The sequence below is a fragment of the Muscardinus avellanarius genome (genome assembly GCF_963383645.1).
Source record: "Muscardinus avellanarius genome assembly, chromosome: X".
Lineage (NCBI taxonomy): Eukaryota > Metazoa > Chordata > Mammalia > Rodentia > Gliridae > Muscardinus > Muscardinus avellanarius.
Window position 1 is genome coordinate 15,316,169 of NC_137792.1, and position 14,157 is coordinate 15,330,325.

The following is a 14,157-nucleotide window of genomic DNA, read 5'->3' on the forward strand; positions in this document are numbered from 1 at the left end:
GTTATTCCAATAATTAAAGTATCTTTTCTAAATATTGAGATTAATAGACTTTCTTTATGACTTAATCACCTCTGAAATCATTAATAATTCATGTTAAATACCTTTAATTAATAATAAGCACTTCACAGTATTGAAAGGTATATGGAGAAATATAATCAATTTATAATTTTCAAAAGAGATGAGCAATTGAAATAAATTTGTAAAATATCAAATATCCAGTCCAATTACTCATTTTAACTAATTTCATATCCAACATATGTTCTAAAAAAGTCTTAGTCTTTTACAGTAGATGTTAACAGTAGGTGATGTGGCTTAATGGTAGAGCACATACATGGGTATGAAGTCCTGGGTTTGATCCCTACCACCACCATTCCCAGATGTTAAACAGTGTGTGTTTGACTTTAATATCTATAATTGCTAAGTATTATTATATAATAAGAAAAATGAATGAGCTGTTAATAACTCTACAGATGATGATAATAATGATGGACAATGATTATTTTGTATGTCTAAACTACATATATACATACATATATATATATATATATTGTTTTTACTTTTTCTACTTTATACTCTTAAAATCCTTCTGAAACAAATGTAGTGTTCAGATGTTATAAATGTATTTTAAGATCCTTCATTGATTTGATATAATCCTATTACTGAGAGAAAATCTCACCCTATTCTTCTATTATAATATTTACCTTCCAACAAATAATTGGATAAATATTAACTTCAAATGTAAGTATGCTATACACCTGTCACCAGCATAAGGCTGAATATGGTTATAACCAAGAACTACTGCCCAATTTCCTTTTTTAATTTTTTATTGGTGCATTGTAGTCATACATCTTAATGGAGTAGAAGATGGTGGAAACATACATGCACACATCACCCACTTGACCCTTACGCAATTCCTGCCCCATTCTCTCTCCCTCCCTCCTCATATTTGGCTTAGGTAATGACTTTAATATTTTTGTTAATGTACATAATGAACATTAGAGAATTTCCTTCTTCCCCCCTCCCATCCCTTCAGTTAGGTCTCCTTTGCTCATCTATAGTATCTCCTTCTTTGTCTAAAGTTCCTCCTATGACCCATTTTCTCCCTAGCTTTTACATATTAGAGAGAACATCCAATTTCTTATTTTTGTTTGTACAAATTAATTGCTGTATAATTTGTTGAAGTTACATCCAATTTCTTATTTTTGTTTGTACAAATTAATTGCTGTATAATTTGTTGAAGTTAGTTACTTATTTTATATAAAGTGATGAACTTTCATTTAAGAAACTAGAATTCACAGGTAAATTATCTTTTTTAAATTGAATTCATTTCATTTTGTATTAGATATCTAGGCTCAGCCATTTTTAGAACTAATAATATTTTAGACATATGTCATTAGTGATACAACTTTTTAGAATTAAAACCTACTCAGAGAAGTTATAATATACTTGTAAATATTTCAATTGCTTTCTGATGCTGTCTTTTTCTTAGGGTATGTATATTAAATCCACATATGATGGTCTTCATGTAATTACTGGAACCACAGAAAATGTAAGTATTGTAGTATTTCAAATTTTAGTGTATGTATATCTCGCATTATTGAGGTTGACAAGAACAAATGAGACATATACTAAAACTACTGAGTTTGTAGGTATGGGTTTCATTGAAATTTTCACCATTTATTTAGCAGGTTTTCTTTTCATAGCCAGGGAGTTACCTTTATTAGGTATTTTTTCACATGAGACAAGGGTTAGACTTCCATCTGTCAAATAGATTAATTATTTTAAGGAACATAACTGATACAAGAAAAGAACATCAGACAATGGCTTTCTGAATACTTGCAGTATAATTCAACATAATTCAAACAGGAACAGCATGGTGTAGCTGAGTTATTTTCATAGTGAGGTCCCTGAACCAACAGCTTTCCTTGAGAAGTTGCTAGAAATGCAAATTCTCAGATTTCTACACACCTGCTGAATCACAAATTCTGGGAAACTGGCCTTAATTAATAAGTAGTGCTGTTTAACAGGTGGTTCTGTGGCATGTTCCGTATGAGAACCTCTCTTAAAGCAGTTTAATTTTTGTAAGCCATTTAACAGCTCAGTGTTTTAGTTTCCTTAGCTGTAAATTGGAAATAAGTTCTCTATCTGTACTACAGACCTCACTAGGTTGTTGTGAAAATCAAATAAGCTAATAAATGTGAAAGACTATGCTATAGAGAATGATAGGTATGCTATAGAAAAAGAAGTATGAAACAATCATGTTGGGCACTAACATGATCAATATAATATATCTGAATATCATAAATCATTATTCTTGCATATAGTTATCCTGTATTTTCATTCTGTTCTTAACAGAAGTCGGTTCTAAGCTTTGAATTTATTATTTTTTATTTTAGATTCTAAAAATATGTTTTGCTACATTCTTTTGAAGAAGACTGAGGTGGAATTAGTTTAATCTCAAATTATTACTGATCTCAACATTTTACTAGCATTTTGATTTTGAAAATCAACATTTTCTGTTGGGTACAGTGGTGCATGACTCTAATACTTGTACTGGGGAGGGCTGGGAGTGTATCTCAGAGATAGAATGCCCTTGGGTTCATTCTATAGTTTAAAAAAAACCAACATTTTAATCATATATTGACTTTTTGTGGGTCTGGGGATGAAACCCAGGGGCAATCAACCCCCGATCTATACCCCTACCTAATTTTTTATTTTTATTTTAAAACAGTCTCAATAAGTTGCAGAGGGTCTCACTAAGTAGCTGAGGCTGTCCGTGAACTGTGATCCTCTGATCTTAGCCTTCCGAATGCTGGGATTACAAGTGTGTGCCACCATGCCCAGCTATATATTGACATTTTTCTACCCTTGCTTATCTTGGTTTCTTGTAGAAGGTGAAGGGCCTTACATTGAAGTTGAAATGCTGTAGCAGCTTTATATTTGGTATTAAATATGAAAGTCTTAGGGAATACAAAATACCAGTAAAATGCTTATCATTAACTGACAAATTCAGCAAGATGCTGCAAACTATACTCTTGCCACTAATCATTCTCATTTATTGCATTTATATGATCACTCATTTATTCATTTAAGAAGCCTATTTTATATATCTGCCATATTTGGGGTGTAGTACTAGGGTTTGGAAGGATTTTTAAAACTAGCTCACACTGGATACGGTGGTGGTGCACACCTGTATTCTCAGGTTGAGACAAGAACATGGAAAGTTCATTGCCAACCTCAGCAACTTGGGCCCTCAGCAACTTAGCAAGACCCTGTTTCAAAATTTAATAAAAAGGCTAGGAGTATTGCTCAGAGGAAGAATGCCCCTGGGTTCAACCTATAATACAGAAAGAAAGAAAAAAAGAGAGAGAGAGAGAGAGAGAGAGAGAGAGAGAGAGAGAGAGAGAGAGAGAAAGGAAGGAAGGAAGGAAGGAAGGAAGGAAGGAAGGAAGGAAGGAAGGAGAGGGGGGAGAAAGGGAGGGAGGGAGGAAGGAAGGAAGGAAAACTTTTTGCCTCTGAGAAATAGACAACAAAGGTTCATCTGTATAAACAGATAGTAGCTCAGATGAACAAAGGAAAAAGTAATTAATACTGGCAAATGAAATCAGAGATGGAATCAATGAATTGGTAATTTTGATCTGTTTCATGAAGAATTTGTCTTTCTATATTGTCTGGAATTTCTACGAATATTGAATACTATGCCTTGTTCATAATATTGAAAAATGGATATGTGATCAAATGAAATATTGATTCTGGGAATAGTTCAGATAAGAATCAATAATTCATCCTTTGATTCTTCCTTTTGGCTTGAAAATATTTTACTATTTTGGGTATCTTCAGTCATTTATAATTAAGAGCTCTGTGTTGAGTCTTAGTAAAGCTACTCACTAAAGTGGGTAAGTTATATTTTGTTTTGCTGTGCCCTAGTTTCTTTGTTTTATTATTTGAAAAATGAGTTTGAACAAAATTATCTTTTAAGATCCTTTTACATGCTAAAAATCTGTGACTTATATGGCCTCCTTTTTTTACTCACCTATGCAAAATATTGTTTCATTTTCTTTGAATTTTAGGGTTAGGCTCATCATCTTCATTTTCTTTTACATTATGAATAAAATCATTGCTTGATTTTTTTCTTCCATGTTCTCTTTTAAAAGATCAGTTTTGAATGGAATAGCATAGAAACTCAATGAAATTATACATTTAATCATAGGAGGAACTCTAGATGAAGGATGAAACATAGATGAGCAAATAAGATGACCTAACTGAGAGAGATCGGGGTGTGGGTGAGAGAGAAGTTCCCTAATGTCCATGATGTACACTCAAAAACATATCAGAGTCAAGTATTAAGTCAAACATGAGAAGGAGGGAGGGAAGGGAATGGGGTGGTAATTGGGGAAGGCTGAATGAATGATGTGTGGATGTATGCCTCTACCATCTTGTACCTCATTAAGATGTATGACTACAATGTACCAGTACACATGTACAATACAATGTACAATACAATGTACCAATTTTAAAAAGAAATTATACCTTTAGTAATTATTTATAATCTTATCATAATTGATACATGATACTAATCTGATTAGATAATATGCCCACCTCCTAAAGGTGCTGTAAGATACATTACTGTCTTAAATGGGGTTCAAAACTTAGATGAATCTATCCCTTTATAATATACTTGTGTTATTACTTTAATAATTGAAACTTCTTGGAATATTTTCTTTTTTAATAATTGAAACTTCTTGGAATATTTCCTTGAATTTTAACAGGTTGTGAATTTTTTACATTGTTGAATTGAGGATAATATTTAAAGACTCATGTTTTAAATAATTATAAATTTTAATAGTCGAAAATAATATAACTGGAAATCACCTTTAAAGTAAATCCTATTTCAGGGTCTTAAAAATAGCATTTTACTTTATAGACTATTTCACCATATCATTCTTGTTTACCTTTCAATGGACACTAATGATAATATAGCAGCATTTATGGTAGATTTTTATAAACACATATCTTGTTTTTCATAAAATATACTTTCTCTATATTCAAAGTAGAAAAGTATACTGTCATATTAAAAAGCCTAGAAATGCATATAATCAGTATTCAGTAGTCACTAGAGAAAAAAGTATAGCATTTTAAATTCATTAACAAAGGCTGGAGTATTACAAAATTTATACCTTAAATCTCATTTATCTCCATATAGACTTAAAACTTATCAACATTAAATTATCAGGTTCTTTTTTCTTTTTTTTTTGTTTTAATCTCTTATGTGACTAAAGAAAAAAGTGATGGAATTATTATATCCTGTAGAAGTGTTAGCATTTTAGTTTACTTAGTATGCTTTTTGACCAGTATATTACATTGTAGTAAACACGAGATATAGGATGCTCTTACAATTAAACACTTAGAATTTTTTATAACAGTTTTCAGCTAATTGCAGTTCATCTTTTAATTTGCTTTCTGGATTATTCAGAATTGTTATTAATAGTGAAATAAATTAGCGATTTAATTATCAAAGCTTTGCTTTGAAAATACTGATTTGCTGGAGTTAATGTGAATTTTTATATTAAACAAAAGGGTCAAAGAAAAAAGATAGTATTATGAAATAATTTTGAAGCAGTTTCCCAAGAGAGTCTATCAGGGTAGTCTAGATGCAGTACGAAGATTAATACCAATTACCCTTTTCCAGTAATGCTCTCAGATTTTTATATATTATTTTGGATTTCTCTTACTTGTTGCTAGCCATATAGAGAGTGTAAAAATATATTAAATACCAATAGCCATTTTATTCATTTAATTCCTTGAATATTATAATTACTTTTTGTGTGTGTGGTCTTAGGGATCAAATCCAGATCCTCATGCATGCTGGGCAAGTAAGCTACGTTCCCACCTCCATTAGTTACTTTTTAAAATATAATTTAAAGAGATGAATTTTTTATTTCCAGAGAGTAAATAACTGATAAAAGTATGTTTTTTTGTCATTTCTTTTATGTTAAATTCAGTCACCTGCAGATCGGTGTAAGAAAATCCATGCTGGTGATGAAGTGATTCAAGTTAATCATCAGACTGTGGTATGTATAATTACCTTAAGAGTCAGTGGGAGGAACTAATTTAAAGATTTGCTAAAGGTTTAAAAGAATACCAATGAAATGGAGTAACTGTTTGTAAACAATCTAATTAGATAGCCTTTGTAAAAATTAACTGAATAGCTATTTATTTATTATTTGATGAAATGTAAGACGTGGCTTTAAAAAAATGAAGAAATATTGGTGATGATTGAAATTTAGATATGCATTTCTATATAGACAGTATTGTATAATAGCATATACTCCATTAACAGGGATAACTATTTTAAAATATAAATTAAAGTACTAATGCATGTAAATTCAACCTTTTCTGGTACAAATTTTTTAGGTTTTATTTTTATAAATTATTGAATTGACTAGTAAATATGTTTTATAACAGTATACATTCATTTTTCTACCTTAACATTAATTTTTTTCATTAAAGTTTAGTGCTTGTATTAAGTGTAGCTATTTTCAATAGCTGAATTGTCTCTTCATTTCCCTTCAGGGAAAATACAGTTTTTGTTTTAAAACTGATGAATTTAACAAAATGTTTGTAAATTTTTCTTACCTTATGAACCCCACAAATCCATTTACACAATTGTGAGTGAGTAACATTCTGTCTGCACTAGATTTTCAGACTGTTTTTACTCATCTTAAATGAAGAAAATTAACTTTACATGGATGGTCTTTATTTTTTACTATTTTATATATCTCAATTTATTCATTTTGTTCTCCGCTCTCTGCCAAAATATATTGTGTAAAAATTGAGGTTAAAATAATCTGATAACCACTGGGCATGGCAGTGCTTGCCTATCATCCCATTACTTGGGAGGCTGAGACAGGAGAATTACAGGTTCCTAGTATAGCTTCAGCAAGCCGTAAGGCTCTCAGCTATCTAACGAGACCCTGTTTCAATACAAATTTTAAAAAATAGGACTGGGGACATAGCTCAGAGGTAGAATGCCGCTGGGTTCAATCCCCAGTACCACAAAAATAATCTGATATTATAAATAATACTCCTGGAAAATTGTAGGATTTTTAAATAAATATTCTACTTAAAGATTACTAACCCTTCAGAGTGAGTAATTACTTCCTGTAATCACATTTAGCTTAATTTTGCATGTTATAGTGATAGAAGAAATCTTGTTAAAAGACTTATTTTTGTCAGAGATATTTTAGAAAAAATTCTAAACATTGATGATTAAAGTCATGATGTTTTTTAATAAGTTATTGTTTTAGTACAAGTTGATGAGAATTTTAAAAATTAAATGTATGGATATAATATATATATATATATATATATATATATATATATATATATATATATATATATAAAATAAAGTATTGGTAATAGACCCTTTCTACCCTTTCATAGTTTTGAGGACTGTCTGTTCTCATTACTAGAAACTACAAAGTGTTTGTCCTAATGGAAAGTTCTTGTCTCATGGTATGAAGATTTGGGCAAGTGGGACAAAACAGGTGCTGCAGTAGATGAGCAACTTTTCCCTCTTCTAAGATTCATGTTGCCTAAATTTCTGCAATGAGACTTTAACAAATATGACTTCTGTTGAATAGGTTATGCATGCATTGCCACTTGGTTAATTTGGAAGAGATAAATGAGTCTCTAGTGAACAAATTTTTAAAGGATACTCTTTGTGGCACTAAGATTCGGGTGTTTATTAAATGATTATAAAGTCTTTAAAGGTCTGAAAATGAACTAAAAATCTATATTTATTGGTGATGTTTAAATACTATAAGAATGTGTAAATACATTTTTGCATCACAGAAATTCTCTAATATACTGAAAACAACTTAGAATTATGACAAGGGAAAAATTTCTATTTTTGCTCTAAAACTAACTTTTCAGAAATGACTTTAAATGAATTATTTTAACTCTTCAAGACATTTTGTAGCTGAATCTTACTGTGTTCTTACGCTGTACCAAGCATCTAATTAAGTATTTTACATATTTTATTTCACTTATTTACTCTAATAGTTTTACAAAGGAATAGGAAGAAATCGAGACTTAAAATCTTTAACTCATCCACAGAACAAAGCTTTCTGACTCCAAAATCTATGTTCCTACTTCAGTTATATTATATCCTTCCAAAATTGAAATTATAAAATTGTCAAGTCAAAGAGGAGAAATCCCAATAAGCATATTAATAAATTTCAGGATTCATTAAGAGATTAAGTAGGATAAAGTGTAAAAGAGAAATAGAAGTAAGAGTCTACATAACTGGAGTATCGAATGAACTAAAATGTAATAAAATAGGGTTGAAATTCAATTTTCCTACTATTTCTTCACTAGTTTCCTTTCCCTTAGATAGAAAAAATTATGTTAAACACCTATAACAAAAACTGGAACACATTAGAAACTCAATAACAACTAACATTCCTACCTCTCTTATTCCCTTTTACTTGCTATAATAGTTGGAGTTCTATATCTTAGCAGACTTCTACTAAAGGCAGCAAGTGGATTTTGGATTATAAAGAAAACAGGGAAATATGTTGAATTTCATGAAAATAGCCTCATTTAACAATGTGACCAGTTACTAGATTTTCTTTGTGAGATGTGTATTTGTGCAGGAATGATTCATTTAATGCAACCTATTCTGCCATTTTTCTTTTGTTGCCAGTGTTATGGTTTGTATGGTGCTTTTAACTTTTTATTAGACAGTATACAAAGGTGGTGAAATTAAAATTGTCTGAATTTTGTTACTATTAAAGGATTGGTAGGTAGATAAATAAATATAAATTATAATCTGCAATTATCCCTTTTCTCTCAATATTCATTATAATGGACACTAGGGGTTGATTATGATGTTCTTTTAAAGTATGACCTAATTTATTTGAAAAATGATCATCATTATTTATATATTCATTAATTCATCAATGAATATTACTATTATATTAATGTTATATTTAATGTTATATTAATGAATATATAAAAGAATTAATAATCATTTATTATCAATATCATTCTATACTATTTTAGACTCAACAGTGAAAAAGAACAATGTTAAATCTTACGTAGGAAAATGAATAGCTTAGTTTATATTTTTCTGTAATTTTAATTTTTTCTGATACTATGGGTAGTAATGTATAAGATCTGACAATTTTTCTTTATTTAGGATACATAGAAAACGATTTGAAATTTTTCTCTGAGAGTCTGAGAAAGTTGAATGAATCACAGTTGAATTCAAATACTGTCTTTTTTCATTGTTAGTATGGTATATCTTCAAGATGTCCAGTTAGATGTGTATGTTTCTAGTTGGCTCTTTTAAACATAATATATTTTATCATTTGAAATTAGAAATAATAAACTGGAAGTCATGTACCATTTTCCATGTTGCTATATTTTTATTATAAGTGGCTTTTAAGCTTTCCAAATCAACATACTTCTGTGGCTGAGAAACTGGCTGCCAGGTAGGAAGAAGAAAAAACCATGAACATCCAAGCAAAACAGACTGAGTCCTATAACATGTCCTCCCTGTCACTGAAGATCCAACTACTCAAAGGCTGCTGGAGTCTCCCAAGATTTTTTTCCACTTCATCTGTCACTACATCCCTCTCCTCTCCCTGGGAGATAACTCGGCATAGTTCAAACCAGCAACCCTGCCCTCATGTTGCACTTTTAACAACTTATTTTTAGTTGATGAGACTATTTTATAGATATTATTCCTGATGAATTGGTTGAATTTCATGTTAATACTTTTTTGGTGTGTAAATGTTTTAAAGATTCTATCTATTCGAAAAACAGATATTTTCTTCTTAGGAATAGCAGTTGAAATAATGGACAAATTTCCTTTTTGTATTATCATTAAAACATATTCACTGCAATTTTGGAAGGTTTTCTGGAACCTAGTGACTATTATGGCAAGAAGTGGTTCAATAGATGTGCTTATAAAGGCTACTAAAGTGAAAGATAGCAATTTTATTGGGAAGGTAAATAAGAAGAGAAAGTACAGCAAATAGTCATGATGTTGATCATTGATAGTGAGAGATGGAAGATAAGTACTTTGATTTAGTGGTTTTCCTAACACTTAAAATGGTAAATATTATTGAGTAAGACATAAGTGATGACAGAAACGGTGAAGGAGGGGAATAGATTGAAGGATAATTGAGTCATCTAGAAACTTCATTTTGGCTTCTTTTCTGTGTCTCCTGTATTTTTCTCTTAAATTTACTCTGGCCTCTCATTTTAAACTCTGTTCTTACCTTTTTGTTCCTTCTACCCCTAGAATATTAGGAGAGTATGGTTCAAAAGAGAAGCCAATATAATTACAATGGATCAATGTGGTGATCCAAAGTTAACTTTTCTCTCTTTTTTACCCTATCATCCCTTCTCTGGCTTTCAGTAAAATAAGTAAATAAATAAAAAGCAAAACAAAACATCAACAAAAAAGAAATGAGTAACTCATTGAGTGGAATCTCTCCCCCCCTTTCCCTCCCTCCCTCCCTCCCTCTCCTAGTTTTATTAAACTTTTTCTTATTTTTAATTTTTTTAAATTTTTCTTCCTATTAAATATTCTTCTCCTTTCCTTTACCATTCTCATCTCTTCACGTTATCATTTGTCTTCTCCATTCTTTGCCATGTTTAGTTTTCTTTATTCTTGTCTATCTTCTACTGTTTTTCTTTCTCAAAGTAGAAAGCATTTATCTTATAATTCTTTACAGCCAAATCATTGAAAACAGACTTCAAATGTCAATGTTTCTGGTCTATCCAACATATTGTTCCCATAAAAATAAGATGTTACTGGACTACAAAGAATAACTGTGTTACTATGATATTTAACATATGCTTAATAAATAGTTTGGATGATACCCCCAAATAAGAATATTAGGATTCTAAGAAATTGTCTTCTAAAACAGAACCCATGAATTACTCTCTTTTGGAAGGGGAAAAATTGTGAAGAGGTATTCGCCAAAAATTAAGGGAAACAATGTAGCATAGATTTATTTGTAATATTAGTTTATATCATATTCATCTTACATACTAGTTTATGAGATAATATGTTTATATTTTATTTTACATTTGTCTTTGAATTGTGTGGAAACTGGTTTTAAAGTGGCACATGTTGACACAAATGGTATTCTTTATTTTGCCTATAATGTTCATTATTTTCCTGTTATCAAACTAAAACTCATTATCGTAAGTCCTTACATAAAAGAGATGAGTTACATGAAGCCTTAATAAGAACTTCCAAGTAACCTACTTATTTTCTTTGCAGATATCTGCATTCTGATTCATTTGTTTCTTTTTTCTGCAGTTCTTACTAGCTCCACCAGCAAGAGTAACTACTTTTTAAAATTGTTACTATAAAAATAAACTCATTATTCTAACTTATTTATTATTAGGATATATCTTTCAGTGTGAATGTGAAGTTAAATATGCTGTAGTTTTTTGCATGAAATTTTAAAAGGCTTCCTTGTAAGTAATTATTTTGTATGTTTAAAATGTATTTGTTGCTTGAAGTTCTTTCCTACTCCAGGTTATTTTAACTTAAATGTGTAGCTCATTTGCAAGTCATTATCAGTAACCTCAGCCCTTTTCCTACCCTTTCCTGCCAGTAAACAATTGTCTGAACCATCTCTGTGTATAGTAAGAGGTGGGAAATTACTAGATAACATTTAACTGTAGGGTAAAATTAATACATGAAAGGGAAACACTAAACATAGAAAATACAAGAGCAAATGACCTTAATTTTAAATTCTTTTAAGGCTATTGAGCCCTAAAATTTAAATATAGATTTTATTCACTAAATTAAAATTCTGGTCATTACAGTAGTTGAAATTGTAGGTAATGTGGCCACTCATAATTTTCACATTTACTCTTATACTATGTCTTCTATATTTTATTACCAAAATACTGGGCATGAAAGATTTTTAGAAATTACAACAAATGGTATGTAGTTTTCACTATGGCCCCATTTAGTGCTAATATTGGGTTGCCTTTTTTGTCTAAATTTCCAGAATTCTGGCAAAATTATTGCTAAATATTTAAATATTGTTTAGTTAACTATACATATGCACAATCTATGCTTTATTTTGTGTTTTGATAAGTGAAGGCATACATTGAAATATTGATAAGTATTTATCTTTTAGTATCTACTAGTAAGTGGCATTTTAAAAATAATTCATAGCAAAGCTATTATTTTTTATACTTCTATTGGTACACTGTAATTATGTTTCATAGTGAGGTCCAAAGAAATATATTCATATGTGCACATATTCACTTGAAGTACTTCCCCCTGCACCCCACCACACTCCACCCTTTGGTCACTCTGGAGATTAGTATGGAGGTTCCTCAGAAGACTTAGAATGGAAACACCATATGACCCTGCTATGCTACTCCTTGATATCTTACAAAACAACTAAAGTCAGAATACTATCCCAATACATGCATACTGATGTTTATTGCAGAGTTGTTCATTATTAAACCTCAACCACCCTGAATTTCATCAATAGGTATGGTTACTGTGCTCATATGTGCAAGAACAAAAATGAGCCAGAGGAGAGAATGGTTGAAATGGAATAATTTCCAAATATTTGCATATATAAAACTGTTTTATATTTTAAGTCATGCGAATACCTTTAGAATAATTTAGCTTGAAACCTGTATTATTGTGAATCATTTAAAATATGTTATTGCCCTTTCAAAAACTGAAGTCTGTTGTATAATCAGAGGTTCACCCCATAATTTCATCTTTCACTATAATGTGATTATCTTCCTCCTCTTCTCTCCTTATCAGAGAATTTCAGATCCAATCAATTTTGTGTTTTTGGAGATGTCTAAGGATGTTATGAATGATGGTGACATAAAAATAAAATTGGTATTAATTTAGTTTTCTATAGCATAGATGAATGAAATCCATGAAGCCTCCAAAATAAACTTTTAGCCTTCGGAGATTATAACATTAACAGATGTCATACTGAAATGAGAAAAGGGAAAGAGAGCTGTATTTCAAAAGGAAGAACTATAACCACAGCTTTGGAATAAACTTACCACAGAAGCAGAGACATAGGTGATATAAAAAGATACACTTAATATTAATGATAGGTTACAGAAGAAAGTAGAAAGAACAGGGCATAGAAAGTTACCACCCTTGGTGAGAACTATATGGGTGAGTCATAATACTTAAAGGAAACAATTATGATTACTGTTTTCTTCCTCCCATAAGCCTCCTCTTCAGTCAATCAAGAAATTCTGATTTGCCTTTCAGAACTTTGTGATAAGAGATAAACACCTTCCAAAGGAAAAATATTAGCTTCTTATAGTATTCAAATTGGCTCTCTTTCTCTTGATCTGCCTGTTCATCCTTGGCAGTGAGATACTACGATCTCTATTAGTGCTTTCTCCTTAAATAGCACACGCATATGTATGTACTTATTATATACATATATGTTATATACATTACTGTAAAATTCATGTGAAAATATTAAATATTAAAACATATATTTGAAATCAAGTTGTAACTATTATGGTCCATGTGTTTCAATAAAATTAAGCCACATTAAAAGGCCTAAAAGCCAGGCGTAGTGACTCACACTTGTAATCCCAGTCAGGAGGCTGAGAACGGAGGATCACGGTTTGCAGACAGCCTCAGCTACTTAGTGAGGCTCTTTGGAACTCAGTGAGATCCTGTTTCAAAAAAAATTTAAAGAAAGACTAAAAAGTAGGGCTGAGGATGTAGCTCGGAGGTACAATGACCCTGGATTTGAACCCCAGTACCACAAAAAAAAGGCCTTTAAGAAGCCAGCAGTGAATGCCTTGGATACTCTTATCTAACTAGATCAGTGCCTTTTAGGATTGAGAATGTTGAATGGAGACTGGTTCTATGAATAAAACATAATATTATGGGGTATGAAAATAAAAATTTTAATTTATATATTCTCTTCAGTTTTGTTCCTATTATCTTGTCCTAAGATTAACTTTTCTAATTGTTTTTGTAAAATATTAATGCTCTGTTTTTTAAAAATGGATAAATCTTAGGAAATTTCTGAGTTCTTTGAATTGCCTATTGAAATTAATTGATGTTAGGATTTAAAATCACTTATTTGCATAGTTTTTTTTATCTGAACGCAT

At 30.6% G+C, this 14,157-nt stretch overlaps 1 protein-coding gene across 4 annotated transcripts in view; it reads left to right on the plus strand.

The window, feature by feature from the left end:
• CNKSR2 (connector enhancer of kinase suppressor of Ras 2) overlaps positions 1-14,157 on the plus strand; it is a gene marked incomplete at both ends in the record, with an annotated part of 296,214 nt that overhangs the window by 132,392 nt on the left and 149,665 nt on the right. For all 4 annotated transcript variants that reach the window (XM_080718645.1, XM_080718646.1, XM_080718647.1 and 1 more), the window contains 2 exons: positions 1,490-1,549; positions 6,003-6,071. In XM_080718645.1, coding sequence (XP_080574771.1) covers positions 1,490-1,549; positions 6,003-6,071 — 129 coding nt within the window. The remainder of the gene's footprint in view (positions 1-1,489; positions 1,550-6,002; positions 6,072-14,157) is intronic.